Source organism: Martes martes, assembly GCF_963455335.1.
Source record: "Martes martes genome assembly, chromosome: 3".
NCBI classification, from domain to species: Eukaryota; Metazoa; Chordata; class Mammalia; order Carnivora; family Mustelidae; genus Martes; species Martes martes.
In genome coordinates, this window is record NC_137890.1 from 102,271,094 (window position 1) to 102,298,935 (window position 27,842).

Below are 27,842 nucleotides of genomic sequence, written 5' to 3' on the forward strand. Positions count from 1 at the left end.
TTGTTTTAGTGAGTACCCAAAAAGCTAAATTATCTCCTTTATTTGAAGATGTGGAGAGGAAAACATTTTTATTTAAAATATTCAGGGGCGCCTAGATGGCCCAGTCATTAAGCGTCTGCCTTCAGCTCAGGTCATGATCTCAGGGTCCTGGGAGCAAACCCTGCATCAGGCTCCCTGCTTGGTGGGGAGCCTGCTTCTCCCTCTCCCACTCTTCCTGCTTGTGTTCCCTCTATCACTGTGTCTCTGTCAAAAAAAAGAAAAAATCTTTATAAAGAAATAAAGTGAGCAGGCATCCAGTCTTGGGCCACCTCAATGCCTCAGTTGGTTAAGCATTAGACTCTTGGTTTCAAGAGGTCGTAATCTCATGGCTCAAAGTATCGAGCCCTGTATGGGGCACCTTGCTCAGCACAGAGTCTGCTTGAAGATTTTCTCCCTTTGCCTCTAACCCCACTCACTCTCTCTCCTTCTCAAATGAATAAATAAGTCTTTTTTAAAAATTGTCTTCCCAATAAGTTTATGAGCTAAATGTTCCTTTTCCTCCTTCATTATGCCTCAGAAAGGTTGTGATTTCCTAAGTCATTACTGGTAGAGCTGTGTTTTAAACTTTGATAAAATGGCAATGCACTTGATCCTTATCTCTTTCCCAGGAAATAATAACTGGTCATTTTGGTTCAGAAACATTTATTTCTTTAGTTTGTCAAGTGGTGTGGAATATTGACAAGTATTGGTTATCACATTGGTTGTGTGACTTTGGACAGATCATTGGACTTTTGAGTGCTGATAGCTTGCATGGTAAATTGTAAGATTCAACTAGGTGGTTCCTAAGGTTCATTGGGGGCTCCTCAGAACTGAGTGTTTGCCTCTTTACATTGTGCCTCATCTTCATTACCCGTTGCAGCTATTATCCTTTTAGTTCTTTATTTATTTAAAGATTTACTTTAGAGAGAGAGTGTGTGCAGGGGAAGGGGCAGAAGGAAAGGGAGAGAGAATCTCAAGGAGGCTCCACTCTCAGCATGGAGCCTGACATGGGGCTTCATCTCACAAGCTGGAGATCATGGCCCCAGCCAAAACCAAGAGTCAGACACTTAACGTGACTGAGCCATATAGGCACCCCCTTTTATTTTCTTATGTAGATTATAGCCTTGCTTCACAATTTCAAACTTAAAGGATTTATGATTGAATCACAGGTCACTTTACTAAAAACAAACAAAACCACAATAATTTGGCTGCTTAGTGGGTGCTGCCATCTTGTGTCTACCATTTTATGAGAGAAAAAGTTAAAAATTAGAAAAATTATATTGAATTATTTTTTGTTTTTGTTTTTGTAAAAATTTTTAAAAAGAACAGTTACTTGATTTAGCGGCCTAGCAACCTCAGTGAAATAGAGAAGACAGTGTCAGGAAACAACTTGGGCATTCCTTGATCCCTCCTTTCTGTTATCTCTTAGTGAAATTGAGACATGAAAACTGATGAGAATCTATATCAGGGTTCTAAATTAGTTATATTTTAAAATAGTTTTTGAAGAGCTAGTATAAGATGTGAATGGCTCTGATGCATGGTTGGCAATATTATTATCTCTTTGTGCTTACACCATACTATTTTCAATTGTTTCACTTTTAAACTGTACTGTTCTGTTTATTGACAAGAGCACTGTCAAAGGAAAATGGAAAAGCTATATAGGATTTTTATAGCTGTTTATTTGCTATAATAAATTCCTTTGCACTAGAGAAACATAAAATGAAAGTGACTTTAAAAACAGATGACACTGAAAGAATTTTAGCATTTCAGATGTCCTTAAAAATAGTGATTCTACCCTTTATAGACATTTGCTTTTTAACAGACCAATATGGTTTTCTTTGAAAATGTTAAATGATTTATTACAACCTTTTCTTCTTTGTACTCTTAAAAATCTAGAGTGTGATCATTACTGAAAATTACAGTCTTCCCGTAAGTCCATAGAGTTGTAGCTCTGGAAGAAAACTCTTCTTGGCGTTAAGCATTCTTGGTCACAATCTTAGGCAAACCTTTTTTCCTTTATCTATAAAATAAACAGTTATCTCCCTTACAACACTGACCACATGCTAAATTCTTATTATATATTAGTTCCCTTGCTTTCTTCTCGTCTCTGCTTTTACTGCTAAATTCTCTAGGTGCCCTGAGTGACTTCAGGCTCACAAAACTAATACATGTCATAACTAAGTATTCTGACTCTTGTTAGGACAAGAAAATAATAAATTCACCAATAGTAGCATTTTTAATTTTTAAATTACTATATAGTGTTCTACTTCTCTTGGCTATTTTGTTAAAAGGTTTTCTTTTGTTTTAATTTTAGGCCACTGAAAGGTATGATATATTTGATCCACAACAGTCCATTTCAGCCCAGGAATCTACAGTGGTGACAAGGACATGGGACTCCTCCTGCCAGATTCCAGATGGTTCAATACACTTGACATCCTGGCTGACAACTGTGAAAAAGAACCTTGGATTACTTTATTTTATTTTTGTGGGACACCGCAATCCCAGTTCCATAGGATACTTCAGGTAATCTGTCTTAACACTTGAGAGAAAAACATATCCCTACTTCTTTCAAAATCTTAATATAAAAAGCAAGGAACCAGAGTATTTTAAGAAACGCCCTACCTCTTAGTAACCTTATTGTGTTGAGAATGAGCCAATTAACTCTGGTATAGAATATAATTAATGAAGATTTAAATTCCGTTTAGTCTGCCTGTGACTTTAGAATCTATTTTCCCTCTTTTTTTTGTTTTTTACCCTTTTCAGGTTGTCAAAAATCCACTTTATGGATTTCTGGAATTTGTGTTTAGGTATTTTTTCTTCATTTATTTAGATATTTAATTGTAATTATGTTAAGTGATACACTGTGGCAATCATTTCACAGTATATGCATCTATCAAATCATTATGTCATGCACCTTAAACTTACACATTATTGTATGTCAGTTATATCTCAAGCTAGAAAAAAATTTAAGTTGTTGACATCAAGTTCTCCTTTTTAACATCACATTTCTTACAGGATCTAAATTGACACCTGTCCCTCATACATTCTTATCTGATATATCCAGTATAAAGTCCCCAGTGTTTTCTTAACCTCACTAAAGATAGGAAATATATTGGCATCCTGTGGATTTGATTTCCTGAGTGTCTGGTAATACTGTGTTTTTAGGCACTGAATCACATTAGTCAGGAGAGTTTTCAGTCCTTGATTCCTAACGCAGACTATTAATGCACAACCCAGCTATGTTTTGTATACCATGTTGCTGTTTATTTTTTTTAATTATTTCCTTTTGGAATTGAAGGAAAATTTAAGAAATTTAGAACTTTAGGAACCTAAATGAAGGCTGTAATAGGAACACATTTTTCTTACAGGATGATACTCCTGACATCCTTTTAGAAAAAAAGATTTCTCATGTCATCTAAATATGTATTTTTTATAACTCTACAACCATTACATTTCACTTTGATATGGCTCACTCCTTTAATATTTCTTAAGACCCTTTAAAAGTGATATGTGCAGGTGTCTACATGGCTAAATTAGTTAAGTGTCTGCCTTTTTCATGGTCCCAGGATCCTGAGATCGAGCCTGGCATTGGGCTCCCTGCTCATTGGGGTATCTGCTTCTCCCTCTCCCTCTGCCTGCTGCTTCCCCTGCTTGTGCTCTCTCTCTCTCTCTCTGTCAAATAAATAAATAAAAATCTTAAAAAAAAAAAAAGGATGATATGTGCACCAGAATTACCTCGTATCCTTATTATAGCTCTTAGCTTGTTGTATTATGCTTTTTTTAGATTTGTATATGTCTGCCACTAAGCTCTATACTCTTTGAAAGCAGGAAACTTGCTTCTACCTATGTAAACTCAACGTTGTTCCTGGACCATAGAGGGCACTTGGTCAATATTGTACAGTAGGCGATTTTAAGAAATGTTTCAAACTGAATTTAATTTTTTTTCCTTTCTTGCTAAGGCTTCAAGTTCCCTGTAGAATTCTAAAATAACCTTTGCTGATGAGGATGTCTGATACTGTTACTGTAAAAAATGAAACTGAAACAATGAAGGATTTGGAGGCAGAAGTGAAAGATAAAACCAGAGTTGAAAATCTTATCAAATCAGAAAACTATGGGAAGATTTTGGCAGAGAAGAATGAACGTTGTATTGACAACAATATTGATTTGCAGGTAAACAGGATTTTCTCTCTGGCTACAAATACTAAATACTCAAGATGTAGTATACTCTTCATACCAAACTCACTTTCAGAATTGTAAAAGGGTGAATTGACCCTTTGAGACATGTTGACCAGCTGGTTTTCAGTGTTCTGGAATAGCTTGTTGAGTGTAGCTCTTTGAATTGCTTATATCTTTAATTTGTTTTGTATTTACTTGTAATGTAATTGTTTTTATTCGTGTGTGACCAATATGTTTTTTATTGGCTTTCTACTTTTTCATACCACTCTGCACCTGTTAGTGTTGTGAGAGTACAGAATCTAACCTTAAGAGCCCTTAAAGGAGAGCAGAATAAGCAAGGTTGAAAAAACTGTAGTTCTCTCAGTAAAAACAATCCTCCAGGGAAGCAATCATCCATGACTAAGAAAAGTGGTTGGTGGGGAAAAAAGTCACTTGACGCGTTTGTCACTTCACATATATGATGACAGAATTAACCATGGAGAAGGCTTTTAATTCCAGGCATAGATGGAAATTGATGAGTTGGTCAACAGATTCAAGATAGGTAAAAAATTATTTCAAGTAGTACATACATTCACTTCTAAGTGTTCCAGTTATCTTCTTGCTTTAGAAGACATTACTGCAAAACAAAGGACTAAGAATTTTTAAACACCATTTAATTTTTTAATATTATATGATTTGTGAGTCAGGAAGACAGAATAAGGGCTTGGCTTACTGAATTTTCTACTGCACAAGGAATCAAAAGTGGTTTTTGCTGGTATTTAACTGACAGATGGGCTGGCATAGAAGGTCCAGACTGTTTCACCCACATATCTGGCACCTTGGTGGGAATGGCAGAAATGTAGTCTCAGCTGGAACTGGGAGCACCTACCTATGGCCCCTACAGCATGGGAGACCCAGGGTAGTTAGACTTACTGTGTGACAGCTCATGAGTCACAAAAACAATGTTCCGAAAGCCAAGCATGGCTGCAAGGGTTCTTTTGACCTAGGTCAGAAGTCTCAGAATGTCTCTTCCACTTTCTTCTTTCAGTGACACATGTCAATAAAGGTAACCCAGATTCAAGGGAAAGGGAATTACAGCCCGCCTCTTAGTAGGAAAGACCTTTAATCTGCCACAAAAACTTACTTTAAATTACTATTTCTAAATCATTTAGTTTAGTCCTGTGGATAAAGAATTCTACTTGGGGAGAAAGTGTTTTATCATTACTCTTATCACTCTTAATACATCCTGAAGATCTTGAGTGCTATATGAGGGCTATTTTTTTTTTATAAGTAAAGAAGGTTCTTCTAAAGGTTATATCATTCCTTCCTTCAGTCAGAAATTTGGTTTATTCTCCAGTATGTGCCAGAAATGTGTTAGAAAATGAAAGCAACCCACACAGCTATTAAAAAAAAAAAAAAAAAAAAAAAAGGCGTTTAGGCCCCACTGATTAAGTATAGTCAAGTGGTAATTACCTAAGAAATTGGGAGAAATAACATACTTTTTCTAGTCATTTTTAGTAATAGCACTTTTTAAAACAAAAAATTGCTAAGCCTGCAATCACTATACTCAGTGATGGCAGTATGCCAGTATCCTGATTGAATCAGAGAAAATCTGCTAAAATTCTGTTGCATTCATGATTGAAATAGTAGAAGATTTCCTTTTAGTCCCTTTTTTATACCTAATGTTCACTCTTCTAGGTCATGCTAATAAACAAGTGATTAATTTGGATTTTTATATTTCCTGGTGTCTGTTGTGTTACCCTTGGTAATAGGCACAAGAGCATTTTGATGACCACAATTGAATCATGGCCCCGTTGTTGATATTACAGGAAAATTTCACTCATTCCCCAGACGCTTATTGAAAGCCTATTCTATGCCAAGGAACTACTATAGTAAGCAAAAATGTACATGGTCTCTGATATCATATTCCATATAGAATTATGACTGTGAAGATTGGGAAGAGGAACAAAGAGAACATGAGAATTCATTTTATGTTAATCCATTGAATAGTATTTTCATAGTTTATTCAAATGTTTATTAAGAATTTACTATGGGTGAGAATATTTACTCTGCTTGGAACTTTTTGAGATCCAAGGCGCCTCCATACAAGGTGTCTGGCAAGAAGAGGCTTACAGTCAAAATAACTTATATGGGAGAGATTTAAGTAACGGAAACTGGAATGAAAGTAGATTAATAAGTAGAAAGGGTTTTCCTTATGTTCACCTAATATAAAATAAAGTCAACTGTGTTAAGCATGAACAGAGAATAGAGTCTTGTTATGAAGAATACGGCTAATACAATGTTCCTTTTAACTTAATACAGAGTTACTCTTTATGAAATGCCTTTCTTCTGACATACTAGGAGACATTTCATCTTTCTTTGGTATCTCTAAGATACTGGCTAAAGACTTAATTTTAATAGCAACTATTATTAGGGGCACCTAGGTGGCTTATTTGGTTAAGTGTGCAACTCCTGATCTCAGCTTAGGGTTGTGAGTTTGAGCCTTGAAAATAGCAACTGGTTTTTTTTTGCTCAAATTTAGATGTATTTGCCAACTAACATAGCTTTCCCCTTAAGAATTTTGAATAAACCAGTAATTTCCTCCTTTCTTCTATATCATTCTGGTAAACTACCTTGAATAAACTTATGTCCATTGTCTTGCTTCAGCACAGTAACACTTGAAGTGACCTAGGAAAATGAAAATGTTTTCCTCAACAATCATACATTTTATACATCTCCAAGTCTTAATTTCCTTACCATCCCCTTAGTGTTTTATTTAGAAAAAGTCTTTTTTTTTTTTTTAAAGATATTTAGAGAGAGAGAGAGAGAGAGGGAGAAAGCGAGAGACAGGGCACAAGTGGAAGGGGAGGGACAGACAGGAAGAAGCAGGTGCTCTGCTGAGCAGGGAGCCCAACGCAGGGCTCCATCCCAGGACCCTGGGATCATGACTTGAACTGAAGGCAGACGCTTAACCAACTGAGCTACCCAGGGGTCCCTAGAAAAAGTCATTTTTAAATGAAGGGATACATTAGCTTCTTTAATACTATGAAGAAATCTTTAAATTTTTTACTATTTGTTAAAGATAGCATTTGCATTAAAAATTTCATCAAACTAGGGAGAAGCCAGCAGACATTGGAAGTATGTAAATACTTTACCACATTGGATTGTTATAAGTAGAGACTGTCTTATAAAGCCTCTTAACCTTTGTTTTGGGAAGTAATTCTCCTTGCATGACTCTCTACTTTTTAAAAATGTTAGTTGTGTTTTTCATTCAAAGTTTTGTTTCAGGTTATAATCTTTTACAGAATTTTAAGGATTACTTCCTTAAGAATCCTTTAGTGCTAATTCAAGCAATCTGTGTGCATTAATATCCGGAAGTTAACTTACCTATGTAATTGCTGTGGAGTTGTTCTGAACTATTGATTATGGTTCCAAATAATGGTACAGAGTTTTTGCTTGGTAACTTTTCTACTGCCACACCCTATTCCTGTTTCAAATCTTACAAGTTGCATATTGGACTTTCTGTAATTATGAAGTATGTAGAAGATTGGAGTGGTGAGGAGCCAAGTTTCTAAATTTTGTTTGACTACAACTAATCCTTAATATGGGGTGAATGGTGAGGCCAGGGGAGGAAGTGTTTGCTTTGGTCTTCTTTGTATAACTAATTTATATGATTTCTGGCACTTGGTTTTTCTCAGCGATAGAATTTTCAGATTAAAGTTAGGGTAAATTACTTACCTTCATTTTTTGCAATAATTTATTTGAAATGTAAAATTAGGAATCTTGTATTCTGCTTACTTATTAATGGTTCATATTCAGCTTTCCCATTCTTATACAGTTGTATCTTTACTTGACAAATGTTTTGTCTAGGTGTGTTCATCTGTGTACATGTGTATGTAAACATGATCCAAAACATATTTTAGAGCAGTTTAAACAATGGTCTCTCTTCCAACAAACTAATTATTGAACAATAGGATGGCCAATTCAGTTTGTATTGGTTACCTTTTTTTGTTTGTTTTTGTATCCTTGCATTAAGTTCTAGATCTGTATACTGTACTTATGTTGTCTTTTATTAATATTTAATGATTTCAACTTTTAAAACTAAAATTCACTTCCCATAGTGTACTTTAATTTTTAAATTATTTCAAGGATTCAGTACTCTTTCTATTGAACCTGGGTTATATGCACATAAGATAGCTAGCACTTGAAAACATTTGCTTTTCACAGTGCTCCCATTATTACATGTATAAAGAAGTTCATTTCTTACAGATATAGAAATCTTTTTATATAATATTTTACTTTCTTCAGTAATTTCCATGTGTATCACCAATAGGATGCTGAGATCCTTTATCTTTAATATGAGGGGTAACTGTACACCAGATAAGTCTGAGTTTCTCCATGGACTTTTCCTTAGAGTCTAAGATTTAGGTCTTTGGATATTTAATCTTGTGTTCTTTTGCCCAGAGTATTAAATGATATAAACCAATTAGTGATTGTTGTTTGGCAGTTTATTGATTTTAAAGCCCTGTCTTCCAACTCATTAGTCCAGTGGAAATGAGCAGCCCGACTCCATGGTTTTTATTGCTTCTGACTGTTAGCTAGACATTTAACACTTTAATTCATTATCTCCTCCAGCATAATTACCATAAATTCTTACTTTTACCTTGGAAAGTACTGAGAATTAGTAAACTCTTCAAGGCGTATTAGGAGTCTTAGTTGAAGCATTTTAACCATTTTAATTTATTTTGTTCATAGTAATTACATATGAAAAATGATCCCCTTTTTGAAATAGAGTTCCTCTTAATTGAGGGTCTTTAAGGTGGCTGTTTTTATGCGAACACAAAATATAACTCATAAAGATTATTCTTTCTTAGCAGTACTTGTTATGGTGGTTCATCATTTCTGTATTTCCACGTTTTGTTTTTTATGTTTTTTTCAGTTTTCTTTTGTAATAAAGAGCCTTCAAACAAATTTAAACTGTCCTTAGTAGTACAGGGAAAGGTAAAGAAAACTACTGAAACTATTAGACCAACAGAGACATTTATGGTTAAGGGAAAAAAGAAAAAGCCTATGTAACATTTCTTTATATTAAGTTGACTACTTACATTTAAGTTTCTGTTTCTTTTGTTGTTAGTTGTAAAACACTCTGGTTTGGCTTAACAATTAAGGTACAAGTAATGTTTTGAGAATCCTTCCACATTCATATTCTGAAACAAATTTTAGATCTGTTTAAAGTTCCTTTATTGTAAACAAAAGATCAAAGTACTAAAATCATCAGTGATGTTTACTTTTCTTTGCCCTCAAAATTTATCTACAGGGCAGTAAATTTAAGAATAGTCTACATTTATTGTGATATTACACCTTAACCACTTATTACTAAACCTTGGTTTTTCTTCAGGCTAGTAGCTTGTAGTTCTGACCCATTTCAAAATGAAGTTCTTTAAGCATATTTCATATTCTGCATGCATTCATTGGCCTAATACATGTTTTGTATCAAATAATTATAATTATAAATTGGGGACCTTGTCCCTTAGCATCTTTCTAGAGATGTTAAGGTTTGCTAAACAACCTACTAAATTTTTACTGTGGCAATAAAATGCTGGTAAAAATGAAAAACAAAACAGTGGAGAAAATCAGTGAAACCAGAAGTTGCTTCTTCAAAAAGATCAACCAAATTGGCAAAATTTTAGCTGGATGGACTAAGAAAAAAAGTCTCAAATTACTAAAATCAGAAATTAAAGTGGGGACATTACTACCAATTTTATAAAATGAAAGGATTATAAGAGGGTACTGTGAATGACTGTGCACCAACAAATTGGATATTATAGATGAAATGAACAAATTCCTAGAAACATAAAACCTGACAAGGCTAAATCATGAAGAAACAAAATCTGAAAAGACCTGTAGCTAGTAAGGCAATTGATTCAGTAATCAAAAATCTTCCAGCAGAGAAAAGCCCCATACCGGATGGCTTTACTGGTGAATTTTACTAACCATTTAAAAATCACAGGGGTTCCTGGGTGGCTCAGTTGGTTAAGTGTCCGACTCTTGATTTTGGTTCAGGTTGTGATCTCAGGGTCATGCCATCAAGCCCCACATTGGACTCTGTGCTCAATGGGGAGTCTGCTTGAGATTCTCTCCTCTGTCCCTCCACCTGCTCTCTTTCTGTCCCTAAGATAAATAAATAAATCTTTAAAAAGTAGTGCCAGTCCTTCTCCAGCTTTTCCAAAAAATTTCAGAGAAGGAAACTCTTCCTAACTCATTCTTTTTCCAGTATTACCATGATACCAAAGCCAGACAAAGATGCTACAAGAAGGGGCGCCTGGGTGGCTCAGTGGGTTAAGCGTCTACCTTCAGCTCAGGTCATGGTCTCAGGGTCCTGGGATCGAGCCCCACATCGGGCTGTCTGCTCAGCGGGGAGCCTGCTTCTCCCTCTTCCTCTGCCTCTCTCTTGGCCTACTTGTGATCTCGCTCTCTGTCAAATAAATAAAATCTTTAAAAAAAAAAAAAAGATGCTACAAGAAAACTAAAGACCAGTGTCCCTTGTGGACATTGATGCAAAAATCTTTAGCAGAATACTAGTAAATTGAATTCAGCAGCATATGAAAAGATTATATGCCCTGACCAAGTGGGATTTATTCCTGAAATTCAAGGATGGTTCAACATATGAAAATCCATCAGTGCAAACACACTATGTTAACAGAATGAAGGGAATAAAACATTTGATCATCTCAATTGATGCAGAAAAGGCATTTCCCAAAAATCAACACCCTTTTCTGATAAAATATTCGAAAAACTACTAATGGAAGAAAACTGCATCAACATAATAAAAGCCATATATGAAAAACTAACGTTGATCATGTCATTGGCTAAAGATTTATTTAAAGCTTTTCCTCTAAGTTCAGGAACAAGGCAAAGATGCTATTTTCACCACTTTTCTTCAACATAGTACTTGTAAATTCTAGCCAGAGCAGTTAGATAAGAAAAAGAAACAAAAGACATCTAAATTGGAAATGAAGAAATAAAATTTTTGTAGATGATATGACCTTATATGTAGAGAACTATAGAGATTCCCCCAAAATCCATTAAAACTAATAAGTGAATTTAATAAAGTAGCAGGAGACAAAATCAACACACATACAAATGGGTTGTGCTTCCATAAACTAACAGTGAACAGTCTGAAAAGGACATAATAAAAGCAATTCGATTTGTAATAGCATCAAAAGAATAAAATACTGGGGCATCTGGGTGGCTCAGTTTGTTAAGTGTCCAATTTTTTATTTTGGCTTGGGTCATTATCTCAGGGTGGTGAGATGGATCCCTGCATTGGGCTCTGCACTGGACATAGAACCTGCTTAAGATTCTCTCTCTCACTCACCCTCTGCTCCCCCTTAAAAAAAAATCAAAGAGAATAAAATACTTAGGAATTAACTTCATCGAGGAGGTTAAAGATTTGTACAATGAAAACTGTTTAACATTGCTTAAAATGACATAACTAAATGGAAACATCCCATGTTTATGAAGAGATTTGATGTTGTTAAAATGTCAGTACTACCCAAAGTCATCTATATATTTAATGCAATCCCTATCAAAATCCAAATGACATTTTTTGCTGAAATAGAAAAACCCATTCTAAAATTCATAGGGAATCTGACAGGACTGAGAATACCAACATATTTTTTTTAATTGAGGATTATTTGACATACAGTATATTAGCTTGAAGTATACAACAGTGATTCAGCCTTTGTATACACTGTAAAATGTATACCTCAATAAATCTAGTTACCATCTGTCAGCATACAAAATTAATATAATATTATTGGGTATATTCCCCATGTGGTGCATAATATCCCCTGTAAGTTATTTTGTAACTGGATGTTTGTACTCCTTGATTCCCTTTGTTCATTTTGCTCCACCCTGCACCCACCAAAACAATCTTAAAAAAGAACAAAATTAGAGGACTCACACATCCCATTTTCAAAACTTTTGTGAAAGCTACAGTAATCAAAACTGTGGTACTGGCATTAAGACAGACTTACAGACCAATGGAAGAAAATAGCCCAGAAATAAACCCTTGCATTGCATATATGGTCGAATGATTTTTGAGAGGGTGCCAACACCATGGAGAAAAGGACAGTCTTTTTAACAGATGGTGACTGGGACAGCTGGATAGCCAAAGAAGGAAGTTGGAGCTTTACCTAATGCTGTATATAAAAATTAGCACAAAATGAATGAAAGACTTGAATATAACAGCTAAAGTATGAAACTCTTAGAAGAAACAGGGCGAAAGCATCATAACTTTGGACTTGGCAATGATTTCTTAAATATTGACACCAAAGGGGCCAGCCAAGAGGGCTTTTTCAGTCCCTAAGTAACCCCAGCTCCAAGACACCCCAGTTCCCAGGGATACCTGCTACAATCTGCATATCTGAGAGAGAAGAGTCCGTGGAGCTAGGGCTGCCAGACCTATTAAAAGTTGACTACTTTAAGGAAGTCAAAGGGTGAATACTACAAAACCACAAAACACAATCAAGAAGGTATGGGTTGATATCCCCAAGATTCTGCATCTCAACAACCTCCCAGCTGGTGCCAATATTGGCTATCGACAGGCCGCCACTGGACTGTACTTTGAACAATGAGGACATAAGATGCCTAAGGGAAAAGCAACAACACTAATAAAGGAAAACAACCATTAAGCTATGGAAGCCACACCAACCAAATGATTAGTCACGCCAGACTCCCTGACCCTTGGGTGATTCCAGCAAAAACACACACAGCCCAGAGCATTGATACACTGATCATGGCCCCACAGACAACAGGAGGAAAGCCACTAGGCTGGTTCAGCATTACCAGAGAGGGACTGTGGCATTTTCAAGAAGAGTCAGTACTGAGATCTGAGACAAGACTGTATTAGGCTTCTGGTGCCAGACCCAATGCCTGGGAACTGAGAGTATGTGTTTGGGGTCAGGGTGGAATATGGGTTTCCTTTTGAAAACCATGGACATCTGTGGAGGTTATCATCACCACCATTACTCGTTAAGAACCTGAGGAAGAAATGCCTTGGAGGCGAGGTGCCCTATGTTAATCCCATTGACATTTCTTCCCAAAAAAGATTCTGAGTTGACAAGAGAAGCTTAAAGTAACGATCGATTCATTAAACTCAAAAATTCAGAGCTACAGTTTCCAAAGTTCATCTGAGCACTCCTTCTATTTTCCAGATAAATTGAAGTGAATTACCCAGGGTCACCTGGAGAGCCAGTGGTATAATTGAGACTCACCTCTAGCCTTCTACCTCCATTCGATTTTTCCAGAGCAGTGATACTTCATTTTTGCTCAGCTACCCTAAAAGCAGCATCTGTGTTTCAGTGCATTTTCCAGTGAACTCAAGCTCTTTTTCCTGAGTCTTTGTAGCTGTTACAACATAGCAAAAAATGAGGACACTTCAGGGGGCATCCCTGTCCAAAGCTTGGACTTGTTTACTAATTTGTGAGACTTGGCTGATTAGAGTCAGATAAAATAGCCAGGGTGTTCTTAAGATGGATGGATTTTAGAAAGGGAAAATAAAATGCTAAGCTCACATGCATACATGCCACCAATTGGCTCAGGAAAGATATCCAGCATCTCTGTCAGGCTGATAAGGGGAGACTAGGGACCGATGAATCTTGCTTTAACATAATTCTTGCCGTAAGTAGCTTTCCTCAGCTGAAAACCTAATCAAGGTTTGTTAGGCAGTGTTGGCTGTTGAGTTGAAAGTGGTTTAAAGACCACCTTGCTGTCTGCCCTGAACCACCTTGCTTTCTTTATTGAGAGCTTCTACTAGTCCATGAAAGGTGCCAACACAGATGACTCCACCCTAATCAGCATCATGGTCACTGAAGTTTGATCTTGTGCAAATAAAAGAGATGTTCAGTCAGGTGTATCAGAAGACTGTAGGCACAGTGATTGCAATTGACAACAGTGGAGATTAGCAAAGCCTCCCTCTGGCCTTTGTGGGCCAGTAGGAGGTATTTTTTAAATGAGTGAAGCCTTCAGATCTTATCCTTCAAAACAATGACTGACCCCCATGCACCAGTATCAATTATCACCTAACTGAAAGAGCTTTTTACTAAGGGCTGTGTCAGAGTAACGTGCTTGATTTGCACGTGTAATTATTGCCTTAATTCCAGTGTTAATTTTTCTCCATATACAGTGTAAAGCCATATCTTGTAGTATTTATAAAGCATAATTCTCACTGGTCTTACTCTAATCAGAATACCAAAGGGAACATAAATCAAAATCTCTAAAAGGGGGAGGAGAATTAACTTGGGACAAAACCTTGGATTTAGCAATGATTTCTTGGATATGACACTGAAAGTACAGGTAACAAAAAAAAAAGACAAATTGGACTTCATGGAAATTTTTTTAAATTGTGCACTAAAAGCCACTGTCAACAGAGTATAAAGGCCACCCATAGGAGAAAACATTTGTAAATCATGTATCTGACAATTAATAACCAGAATATATAGAAAATTACTAACAATACAACTATGAAACAAACAACTCTATTCAAAAATGGGCAAAGGACTTGAACAGACATTTCTCTAAAGAAGTTCTGTGAATGGCCAATAAGTACATAAAAAGATACACATCATCATTAATTATTAGGAAAAAGCAAATCAAAACTACAATGAGTACTATTTCATACCCATTAGGATGTATATCAAAAGCCAGAAAACAAGTGTTGGCAGGAATGTGGAAGAATTGAAACCTTGTATACTCTTGGTGGGAATTTAAAATGGGACAGCCACTATGGAAAACAGTATAGCAGTTTTTCAAAAAATTAAAAATAGCATAACCATATGGTCCAGCAATTCCACTTTTAAGTATATAACCCTCAAAAAACTGAAAGCAGGATTTTGAATATATATTTGTATGCCCATGTTCTTAACAACATTTTTTAAAAATTTCTTTTCAGCATAACAGAATTCATTGTTTTTGCACCACACCTAGTGCTCCATGCAATACGTGCCCTCCTTAATATCCACCACCTGGCTCCCCCAACCTCCCACCCCCCACCCCTTCAAAACCCTCAGGTTGTTTTTCAGAGTCCATAGTCTCTCATGGTTCACCTCCCCTTCCAATTTCCCTCAACTCCCATCTTCTCTCCATCTCCCTATGTCCTCCATGTTATTTGTTAAGCTCCACAAATAAGTGAAACCATATGATACTTGACTCTCTCTGCTTGACTTATTTCGCTCAGCATAATCTCTTCCAGTCCCGTCCATGTTGCTACAAAAGTTGGATATTCATCCGTTGAAGGGCATCTTGGTTCTTTCCACAGTTTGGCGACCGTGGCCATTGCTGCTATAAACATTGGGGTACAGATGGCCCTTCTTTTCACTACATCTGTATCTTTGGGGTAAATACCCAGTAGTGCAATTTCTTAGCAACATTATTGACAAGAGCTGAAGCATTGAATCAATCCAAATGCATCCATCAACATATGAATAGATAAGTACATTTTGGTATCTACATACAATAGAATATTACTAAGCCTTAGGAAGGAAATTCTGCAATATGCTATAACACGGATAAACCTTGAGGTCATATGCTAAGTGAAATAATCCAGTCACAAAAGGCAAATACCGTATGATTCCATTTAACATGAAATACTTCAAAACGAACTTAAGACAGAAAGAAGAATGGTGGTTGCCAGGGACTGTGGGGAGAGGAGAATGGGAGTTGTATTTAATAGGTATAGAGTTTTAGTTTCTCAAGATGAAAAGAGTTGTTGTGGATGTGGATGGTAGTGATGGTTGAACAAAGTTATGAATATTTACTACTGAACTGAATACTTAATTGTTAAGATGATAAATTTTGTGTGTATTTATTTTTCTGGTTTAAAAAATGGGAAAAAGTTAAACCATGCTTTAAATAATAAGGTACATTTTTTTAAAAATTGTATTCCTTTTAAAGCCAAATCTGGCTGCCAAATTGATACCAAAATATAAAACAAAGGTTACTTACTCTAATAAACAGAACTGGTTCTCTCTGCTTTGTTCTTTTGTATGTATTATGTAATTTCAGTTCTTTGCTATTTGAAGTGAAATTATAACTGATTTTTATTGAATAATGCTACTTTGGCAGGTAATAATAATCTACTTATGTAGTAGTGTATTAGTTTTCTGTTGCAACACAGCATATTATCATAAACTTAGATCCTTAAAAGAACATTCTCTTGTCAACTCACAGTTCTGTAGATTGGAAGCTAAGTTGGGCTCAGCCAAGTTCTTTGTCTAGAGTTTCACAGTGCCAAAAGGTGTTGGCCAGCCTGGGCCCTCATCTGAAGGCTTGGGAGAATAATTTGCTTCCACACTCATTCTAGTTGCTGGCATAACTTAGTTCCTTACAGCTAGCTGTAAGTCTGAGATCCACATTTCCTGGCTGACTTCTCAGCCAAGGGCCACTCTACTCCTAGAGCCTGCCTACAGTCCTCCCATGGCCTTTCCATCTTGGAAGCCTGCAATAATGTGTCATGTCCTTCTCACCCTTTGTTTCTGACTTGCCTTTCTGCTCTCAACCAAAGTAAACTTTCAGCTTTTAAAGGGCTCTCCTGATTGCATCCGACCCAACTGAGTTATCTGTATCTTAACATCCATTTACTTGGGACTTTAATGACATCTATAAAACCTCCCTCACAGCCTGACTTAAGTTGGAGTTTGATTAAATAATGGGGGATGGGAATTTAGGGAGGCCATCTTTAGTATTCTGTCACAGGGAGTATTTGATCCCCAAAAGGTTTTTATAGGGCTGATGTAAAGTGCATTTGACTTAGATTCTGAAGGTCTTGGGTTCTGTTTGACTCTTTAGGAATTCTGAACTTGGGCTGTAATATTCTTGAGACTGGAAACTGTCTTACTCATCTGTGTAGCCCCAGTGCCTGGCAGTGTCTTGTATGTAAGCAGGAACTCAGAATATGTCAATTAAATGAAGTCACACGAGATAATTTTACATCTCTCTTTTCATCTTCATTGTCATCAGAGGTTCCTTCTGAATTAAAACTGAGCTGATGAATGCATATATAAGTCTATGAAAATTCTAAGTCATTACTATAGGAATAACATACAGTATCCTCACTTAATTTTTTTTAAGTTAAATCTTATGACTAGTGAGCAGAAGTAGGACATTGGTCTTCTCTGACACACTAGATTCCTAACCTTTAATAACCTACCATATATCTATATTGCTTTAGGTTTTACAGAACCCCTTTTTAACATCTGCCTTTTAATGAACTTATTCAAGAGCCTTTAAAACTCGTACAAATAGTATGACCTTTTATACAGATGAGAATAAACTAAAAAATTTGACCAGGGTCATCTGCTAATAAGCAAAGCTAGAGATTTAAATGCAGTCCTCTTGCATAGGAAATATAGCTTGTACTTGCAAGTTCCCCATCTCTTTTATTTTATATAAAATATTTTTATATCTTTATCTTTATTTTAAAGTGTTTTATCTGTAGTCAGTTTGCCAGCTCAAAAGAAAACAATATCCTATCTGTACTTGTGGAAGTTTATGTTAATATTGTGTAACTGATATTAAACCTAAATGTTCTGTCCACCCTGTTGGTATAAAGATATTTTGAGCAGATTGTGAACAAGAAAAAAAAAATCGTGCTTTATTAGCAAAATTGCCTAGTATGTTAATTTGCTCAAAATTTAATGTTTGGTTTTATGCACTTTGTCACTATTAACGTCCTTCTGTTTTCATATAGATTTCAGTAATTGAGTAATTTTAGAAGCATTATTTTAGAGATATATAGTTGTCACAGTAAACACCGTGTTTTTCTAAAAAAAAGATTTTAAGATATCTTAAAATTTTTTTGAAGATTTTAAGATATTTTAATATCTTTATTTTAAAGTGTTTTAATAGGAGTTTTGTACCCTTTATACTTAGAATTATAAGGTATGTCTGAGGATGGAAGTAAGTTACAAATTCTTTTTTCTTCTAATGCCTTGGAACTCATTCAGTTTTGTGCATTTTCTAGTATTCATTTATTGATTTTTCTCCCACCTTTTTGCCGGTATGCTCTCATTCCATTATGTAGCATAACTCTTTTAATTCTATTTTTAGACTATTAGAAATCCTCTCGATCAAATTAAAGGAAGTAAATGGGAACAGAGGTCAGTCCCGACATGTAGAAGCTCTCATAGGGAGCACTGATGTGTGCATCTGCATGCACTTATGTGCTGTTTCCTTCTCTGTAAGACATGAAAAACCACTTTCCTTTATTTTTTCTATTTTCCTTTTTTCCTATTTTCTATTTTATTTTCTATTTTCCTTTTATTGTTATTAAATTTGTAGTATGCATAATCCAGGGACAAAATCCCCAAAATACAGTGCTGCTTATCTTTCAAGAACTTTAGGCACAAAATGGGGGACAGGACACATTGGTACTGCAGATTCTCATTTCTGTTGGTTTTACAGAAGGCTTTCTTGGATGTCAGAATGAGGTGGTGGCTATTTTTCATATGTGAAGCATAGTAATCTAGGTATTAAGGACTTTTTTTTATCTGTTTCATGTTTGGTACCAAACTAGCTTCTTGGTTTTAATATGTGTGGATGATAGATACCTGTTTGGTATAGGGGTTTGAGAGGTAGATTGGAGGAGGTGGGAGGAAGTAAAGGGTGTTTAAAACCTATCTGGCTGTATTTCACAGGCACTTCAGCTGCTTTCCCAAACCAAAGCCCAGTATCACAAACTAGAGCTGGTTGCCCCAGCAGGTGTCCCGGTCATGTGATTGACAATCTTACAGTCATGCTGAATGAACCTGCACATTGTAACTCTGCCCTCTTTTCTTCAAATCTGCTTCATTGCCTTACCCTAGACCAGGCAAATAGGATTCCACCAGTAATAAACTGGTGGGGTACTTCTTACAGTGTTGAAAAGATGCCGTAGATAGGTGGTTATACTCTGACTCAGTGTGCATTTGAAACCTTCTTCTTAGTAAGTTTGGAACTTTTCTAAGCACAGCTATATAAAATGCCTCAGGGTTGTGTGTGTATGTGTGTGTTTTTCCTAATCTTAGTTAAAGTGTAATGTGTTATAAAATAACTTAAGAAGTGTATTTTATTTTGGTACTACCTAAGAAGTCACCTTACAAGTTCCATTTAGCTCAGTTAACATGGAAATTGTGGCCATTTGCTGACTTGAAGAAAATACCAACCCACAGAATGATTTTAGAGAATCTTCCTCAAGTGTGCTTCTGGGAGGAATCAGTACTTTTTTACTTAAAACCAGCTTTGATTTCCTCATTTCCAATACTTTGTGCAGGTAGTTTCTCTGTGGTTTAGGATTATGAATTAAGCAACAATCTCTCTGTTTCAGTATGAAATTTAATACAAATCTTTCTTGTGTGTTCAGCGGCCATTGCAGTCATTTGGACAGACAGGAAAAAGGTCTAAGGTATAGTAAATATTTTGTGCTGGCATGCCAAGGGCCTTCCTTCATGCTTGATGAATCCTTGTTTTCATACAGCGCTGCATTCAGTTTAGTTTTGTCATATTTTGTTTGGGGCAGAAAGCTTATTTTGTTTTATTTGGGGTTTTTGCCTTGCCTAGTCGCTTTTGTGCATTGCTTCTGTATCTTTAATGGTTCTCTATAGAGAAAATGGCTTTCTTACCATTCTTTGGGTTTTGAAATTGGAATTAGTCCCATCCTTGCTATTGCTACAGTTTTTGAAACTGCAGTTACTTGTTTTCACTCTTAACAGGGTTTTGTGATATTTAATGATATATTTAACTTGCACATTTCATCTACTTTTAAACATGGCCGAAACTATAAAGAAAGTTAAGAAACTCTAGGGGGCTTTTGGATATGCCCTAGATTTGTGAAATGTAGTGTTAATTTTAAATACTTTTCTTTAGTCAAGCTCAAAGTTAAAGCTAGTTCGGAGCCTTGCAGTGTGTGAAGAATCTCCACCACCCCCTACAGCAGAGATATCACAGGAGAACCAGGTAAAAACAAAAACAAAAACAAAAAACAAAACAAGAAAATTGTTATTTAAAGACATGGTGCAGTAACCTGCTTCCTGGAGAATATTTTTTCATTAGGTTAAATAAAAGTTGTATATGCATGTGTGTGCATTATGTATGTGTTTTTATTTGTTTGTTTTATTTTTAATGAGTGAAACTGATTTCATAATAGGTGCCACTGAAGATACGGATGAAAAGTTGGAAAAACCTTGTTACTTCAATCTGAGGCTTAGTACAGTAGCTTCACTCTGGAAAAATGTAGGAACTATATACCAAACTGGGAATATGGCAGTAAAGGATTATAAATTATTGAAAGGTTATAAAATATTAATGTAGTACTTAGAGTGAATGTAATTGTGGTGAAATTTGCACTTTTAATTTTGGCTTTTATGAATTTGTTAAACACTTACTGCTTGTGTGTGAAGAGGAGACTACCCGGACTTTGGCTTGACATATTATTTTACTTATTAACCTGAATGCATGGTGAAGCCAGTTTTCTAGTTAGGTTGGCTGTAATAGTTTAATACTTCTAATTTCTCTTCTGTCTGTGCTTCTAAAATATTGAACAAGTGAGGTTCAAGCGAATGGTTCAGTTTGCCTTTTGTATTCTCTTTAATGCTATAACTTCACTTTTCTCATCATCTCAGCTATGCACTGATCTTCGTCTCATGTTACTTTTGGACATTTATACATAAATGTTTTAGGACCCTCTACCAGTGTTATCAAGTGTGATAACTTTGCCTGTTGGTGGTGTGTTCTAATTCTTAAGGGTTTGAGCACTGAAATCCCTTTATATCCTAATAATCCACTTTCAAAGAATTGAAGCAACTTCGTGGCTATTTAAGAAACTGTGACTAAAAAGAGGAAGGAAAAAAATGGTTATGGCAGGTTGTGCTTTTTTAAAAAATATATGCCAATTATACATTTATTAATTCAAAAAGACTTATACTTTACCTTGATTTAGAAGCTGATACCTCAAAACCCTCCTATAGATATTGAAGATAGTTGTCACATATTTAGAACGTGTTGGGTTCTTTAAAAACACTTCACTTCTTTGTTTCCAAAATACAAAAGGAAGTTTTTGAAAATAAATTTATTTATTGTCATTGAATATATACAGATTCATTTCCTTTGAAATTTGTTCAAGTGTCAGGAACATGGGGTTCAAAATTTGTGATTTTTATTTAAAATTTAACTACATGGTTAGAAGATAGTTGTATATTCTATAAAGTAGATACACTTTAGTAATAAAATAGTGAATGAACTTTCTACCAAGAAGCTAAAATATAATCAAAATATTTTATTAAGAATTATTGCCTGGAGAACATTTTTAAATGTTAACTTTTGGCTTTTACATGATTGTTGACAAGGCTGAAGAGTTATGATACACTTTGGAAGAAATGAATGAAATTTTTTTGAAATAGCAATTTTAAAAGTTACATTGTACAAGTCAGAGTAAACAATACACCTCGTACAAGGTGGAACAATGGATACTGTAAGGTTTTTTGAAAATTCATTTCTTCATTCCGTTGTCCAAAATGTTGCATCATCTTAGCCTCATGGAATTAATCCAAGGATATTGAGAAAATGAGAAGGGTGAGGCATTCATAAGTCTGTTAATATGGAAAAAGTACATACTTTTTGAGAAAAAGTGTAATGTGATCTTAGGTTTTATTCAGTACATTTTAACCTGATCTGAAAAATATTAGAGGGAAAATTCTCACAGTGCTACACAAATATGTCTAGTGAAAATTTATATGAGAAAAAATTAATATCAAGAGTGTATGTTGTATATTAATGTATTTGTTATTGATCAGAGATAATAATTTTTGTGTTTATATAAAGTTCGAGGAGCTGAGTTTATAGCATGTGAATAATGAATAAGGTATTCATGCCAGAGTTCAGTATTCCGCTTAATAGATTCTTTCTCAATTTCTCTTGGATACAATAATTCTTTTCTTTCCAGATAATAACCCATTATTATTCTCTCTTAATAAAAGATACTGCTTTTAGTAGAAATTTATCTTCTTCTAAGCCTTGAGTTAACTAAAGTGCACCTAAATGGGTATTAGAAAATGAACTATTTCTCATAAAATGTGGTAGTATCTAATTCTTGGCAGTAGAGACACTTTCCAACTGATAATGCCTGCTTCAGAATGTGATTTTTGAGGAATTAATCTGGAGTAAAACTCATTATTGAAAAGGTTGAGAGGCAATTAAAAGAGAGATGTCACTTGTGTCTGATGAGAGCTTATGAGAGGGAAGTGACCTCAATAACAGATGTCAATGACAGTGAAGAGTAAAGGAATTACAGCTTCCTCTGGAGATGTTGCTATCCTTCCAGTTATTTATAGTGAGAAGAGTTCATTTAAAAGGACTACTGAGTTTAAAATATGTCTCGTTTGTTTGCTACTAGAAACAAGGCCTCAGTACCAACGGAAAGCAAGGTCTCAGTGTATGAAGCCTACTGGATTTTTAAATACAGTTCATCTTGATAAAATAATTTAATATCTGTAATTAAAATGTAGGGCTTTGGGAAGGGAATTTAGAAATGAAATCTGATCATGGAAGTTCCTTTTAGTGAAGGTCTAAATGTGAAATCTTCCAACATGGATTTCATAGATTATTCTTGAGTTGGCATAGAATGTGTAAGTCAGGAAAACTTCTGTAATGTTCTACTTCTGAAACATAGTTTCATTTTTAAATATCTGTTTTATATTTGGGAACAGAATAAGGAAAGTAGATTAGAAAATGAGTCATTATGAGAAAAATGACTTATCAGTTGATAAATGTATGAAGTTGATTAATGTATGAAGTTTGGTAAGCAAGATAAAGGAGGGCATAAAGCAAGTATTCATCATTCTAATAAAAACTCCCCATGCAGAGCTTTTGCCCTATATTCTAAGCACAAATTTGAACTGAGGTAGGATGAGAAGCAGAATAAAAGAAGGTAAACATAGCAGTCAGCAAACCTATAGGAAAAAATACATACATATGTATATGAGATCTGGAATTCTGCCAAATACTGTTTGAAAAAAAATTATGTGTGTCGGGGGGGGAAGGTTAATAAAATTCTTGTGGCTACAACTTCAACTCCTGAAATTTATATCCCCTTTGATGTTGACTTATTAGACCTATTTCCACCACAGCTAACACCCAGAAAAATGAAGTAATTGTCTCATCAATGTTTTTCATCACTAAAGAATAGTATTATGTAGTCTACAAATAGATCATACTTCTATCGTTAGTAGAAATGGTCTGGAAGTTATTCTACCTTTATAACTTCGCCTGAATAAACAGAGCTATGTGACTTTTTCTTTTCTTTTCTTTTCCTTTTGCCCTTTTAGGCTGTGTGAATTCATTTACAATTACTTCTTTGGTTTCTGAAATTACATGTAATGACACTATTTTTGAAATGAAATGTAGAATTCCTTCTTTTCAGTTTTATAGGGTATGATTACTTCCCAATTAAATATTACATATCCAGAAGGAAAACAGTCTTATTTGAAACCTGTCCCAAACTTTGTGGTGATTGAAGGAAGAACAGTAATGTGTAAATCATAAATTAAAAATAATCAGTTGTGTGGATTTGGTTTTGGAAAGTTTTACTTATATATTTATATGGCAAGAGAATGGAGGAATATGAGATTATAATGGATACCGAAAAAATTATTTTTTAGGTATTGGCTTGTCAGTTGTTCCTATTGTCATGATTGATGATAATTATTATTCTTTTGTTTGGCCAATGATAATTATTATTCTTTTGTTTGGCTGTGGCTTCTCCAGTACAAAAATAGGTTAAGAAGACCTTGCTTCTGACCCTCTAGAGGTTTCACAAGTAGCTCTTTTCTGAGTAATATGGAAAATTCTCTGAAGTAATTTAGAATATATGTTTCAATTGATATATTCAACTCAAACATTAATTTTAACATATTCTATCAAGACTTAGATAAAAGTGATAAAAATATTAAGTTGTATTCCATTTTGAAAAATCTAATTGAATAGCATAAAAATCTTTGTCCCTTTCCTCCTCTGTACAGTTTTGTGTTACTCAAAAAATAAAAATATGTGGTATGAACTAAATTGCTTTATATTTTCATTTATAACCGATTTTGCCTTCCAACAGGAGAAAATTCAGATCCAGTTAACACAATCATTTGAAAAAGAGGAGAAGCCCTCAAAAGATGAAGCAGAAAAAGAAAAAGCCAGTGATAAGTTGCCCAGAAAAATGTTATCAAGAGGTTTGCAATTTATTTCTGTGTTTTCAAACAAAATTTTAATTTTAACATCAATAATGCCATCCTTTACCCCAGAAAAATTAAAAATAGTATATCTGCAGCAAAAATGCTAACAGAACAGACTGAAGGGATGATAGAATATTTGCTCATTTGGGCAAAATGACATAACACAAATCTGGACATTAGTAAGATGCTTCAGCCAAAAAACTGCAGCACAGGCCAGAATCACTGAGGCAGGTAACTGTTGTTGACCTCTTATTGGTCTCTCATAATGAAATACTGGAATCACTGTAATTTGCATACTTGATTCCACTAAAAATAATATTGCTCTTTAATTCTTTATGATACAACGAGCTGATGCCAAAATATTCAGTATCCAGTAAGAATATTCTTGGAAACCCAGAATCTTTCACAATCAGTTTCAAGGAACTCCACCATCATCTAGCATTGCAAGTCAGTAAAAATGCTTCTTTGATTTATAAACTCAGTTACATTGGCCGGTGTTATAAACAACATAAGTATATTACATTTAGGGGGAAGAACGTAAATGTGCAAAACTGTGCATGCATAGTCTGGAAAACTATTTTGAAAGCAAGCCTTTGGTGATAGACCTGATCAAATCTAATTGAATATTCTTTCAGAACTAGAATTTCTACCTACCTCCAAATTATTGTCTCTACTTATATTCATAACTGAACTAAGCTGTCTTAATTTGCACTAAATGTAGATGATTATTTAACTCATTCTAATTTTTCACTCAAGGAGGCATTTTTTATTCATGAGAATTGTGTGTATATAAAAGGGTCTTAAAAAGAATTTAGAGTAAACTGACACATATGAGAAAAAAATTTAAGAACATGCATGTACATGCAGTTATATAAATCGATGTTATGTTTATTTTATGGGAGTAGAAAGCTTGTGGTCATCAGAGTTCATCATAAATTCCCTTTTCCTAATTTGTCAATTTTTTTCCCGTTTGGGGCATCTCATTTTATTTAAGATATGCGTCATGTGTGAAAGAGAAAGGGATTTGTTTTCAAACAGCTTTATACTGGGTTTTTGTGTTGTTGTTTTTTAGATTCCAGTCAAGAATACACTGATTCAACTGGCATAGATCTACATGAATTTTTAGTAAATACATTAAAAAACAATCCCAGGTAAAAATTAAATTTATAAGGTTTACATTGCTTAGAGTACCATAATTTTGCTATGTTTGTTTTCATTATGGAGTTAGAATGTTAGAATAAGATTGCAGTGTTTGAAGTACACCAGAAACATTTTAGTTCCTTAGGGCTAAGATGTTGGTCTACTGTATGCACATGTATAAATAGTTCTTTGCATTATTCATGTCCCATGATATAAAAATAATTCATCCTTTTTATAGGATTTTTGGAAATACAGAATCACCAAGATATTTTGGCTCTTAATTGAGGTAGAGAGGTAATCATGAATCATGGAAAAGAAGAAGAAAAAACTACCCTCATAATAATACTCTCAACCACATAAGAGCTTGGTGTATCCATTTATAGTGAGTTTTTGAATATAGCTAAATGCAGAATTTTTGTTCCTTCTTACGTATTAACCTTCAACTCATAGATTTTTAAGGTACTTATGTGGGTCACTGTGAAACCCTTTGTGTTGCCAGGGTACTAATGAATAGACTCTAACTTTCTGGCGGGTCATTGACCCCTTTGTGGTATTCTCCCCACAAAAAGGCTTATCTACAAAAAATCTAACAAACACGTTCATGGGGTAGAAGATTCCAAGGTAGAGAACCCCTCCTCCACATGTTAGCTTCCCAAAGTGATAGTTCTTTAACATACACGAAAATGAAAATAAAACAGTTTCTTTGGGTATATGCATAAGGAAGAGAACAGGAATAACTCTCTTTATTCTCACTGAGACTTATGTCATGATTTAACATAAGCTTTATTTTCATTCAAGGTTTATTGTAGTCAGTATCATCTTGGTTTTCTATTTTACATTTAACATAAATGCCAGAAAGAGAACCACCAAAATGAAAAGTGGTCTCCTTGTAAAAAGGGCTGAAGGAGTACATAGTATGGAGTGAGGAGGAAGATAAGACAAGTCTACATGACTTATTTTTTTTCTTCAGTTCAAGTTTATTCCTCAGTGGTCACAATAGAACAATGAATTCCTTAGTTCATTGAACAGGCATTTACTGAGCATCTGTCGTGTTCTAAACATTGTGCTAAAAACATTGTAGATTAAAAAAAGATACAATCTCTCCCCTAGAGTATTCACCATCTCTGAGCTAGAAAAAGACATATGATATATAATTAATATAGAATTGATATGTGGGGAGCCTGTTTCTGCCTATCCCTCTGCCTGCTACTCCGACTGCTTGTGTGCTCACTCTCTCTCTCTCTCTCTCTCTCTGTCTCATCTCTGTCAAATAAATACATAAAATCTTTTTAAAAAAATTAAATAGAATTGATGTTGTAAAAGAGGTTTTTGGAGTTTTGTAAAAATCCAAGGAGGAGGCCTCAACCTCTTTTTGAAAGGTTACGGGAAGGCTTCACTGAAAATATATGCCTGAGCTGAGTCTTGAATTCACAGTGCTTTAAGTTGAAGCTGTCCATATGGAGAAATGAGAAAGGCATTCTAGATAGATACACGTGCATTGACAAGACACGGTGGTATACTTCCTCTCTCACACACTACTGTGTGAGGTTGTACATTCTGGCTCCAGCAGGGAGGCATGTCGCAAGTAATTTTAGAAAGTGATGGGGAAGGTGTTGGTTGGGTATGAAAAAAAAACATTTCTATGAATGGTTGGGTATGAAAACAACCCATTTCTATCTGTCCTTGAGCTAAGATTGTACCAACATTCTCGGGTGGTGAGTGTGGAGTGTTACTAGGAAGCCAGGGATGCCAAAAAGATCTTTAAGACAGTAATGAACAGTGAAAAATAGTCTTCCTTGAAACGCCAATAGCGTACCATTTAAGAAGTACTGAATATGACATGGTAAGTTGAGGAATAATTAATGGATTTTGAATAGAGTAATGACATAATTAGTTGTGCATTTTAGAAAGATTACTTTGGCACTGAGGGGCCAATACCATAAACAAGGATTGTGGCTAGGAGACCATAGGGAAGAATAGAGAGGGAAGGACATGTTTGAAGATATTTAGGAAGTACCATAGTGATGGTGTGATACAGTAGAACAGAATAGACTTTAGGTTTCTGGCTAGGCTGACAGTGCCATTAACTGAGAAACTGAGTAAGGAAGAGCCTGAATGGAATAGGGCATGTTCTGTTATAAATAAGTATAGTTTGAGGTGCCTGATGGAAAACTCAGGAGGTGAGATCTGTCCAAAATTAAAGAGCTCTAGTTTTCAAGTAAATGAGCCTGAATCAAGTAATAGATTCGGAGTCACTACTAGAAGTGAAGCTTG

The 27,842-nt window shown here is 35.0% G+C and overlaps 1 protein-coding gene across 2 annotated transcripts in view; it reads left to right on the forward strand.

Annotated features, from left to right (window-relative positions):
- Window positions 1-4,012: 4,012 nt before the first annotated feature.
- Window positions 4,013-27,842, forward strand: part of R3HDM1 (R3H domain containing 1) — a gene marked incomplete at its 5' end in the record, with an annotated part of 131,595 nt that continues 107,765 nt past the window's right edge. The window contains 5 exons of one of the 2 annotated variants that reach the window (XM_080799233.1): window positions 4,013-4,188; window positions 19,574-19,615; window positions 20,077-20,166; window positions 24,311-24,425; window positions 25,501-25,579. In XM_080799233.1, the coding sequence (XP_080655359.1) occupies window positions 4,018-4,188; window positions 19,574-19,615; window positions 20,077-20,166; window positions 24,311-24,425; window positions 25,501-25,579 (497 nt within the window). The remainder of the gene's footprint in view (window positions 4,189-19,573; window positions 19,616-20,076; window positions 20,167-24,310; window positions 24,426-25,500; window positions 25,580-27,842) is intronic. The other variant, XM_080799234.1, reaches the window with a different exon arrangement.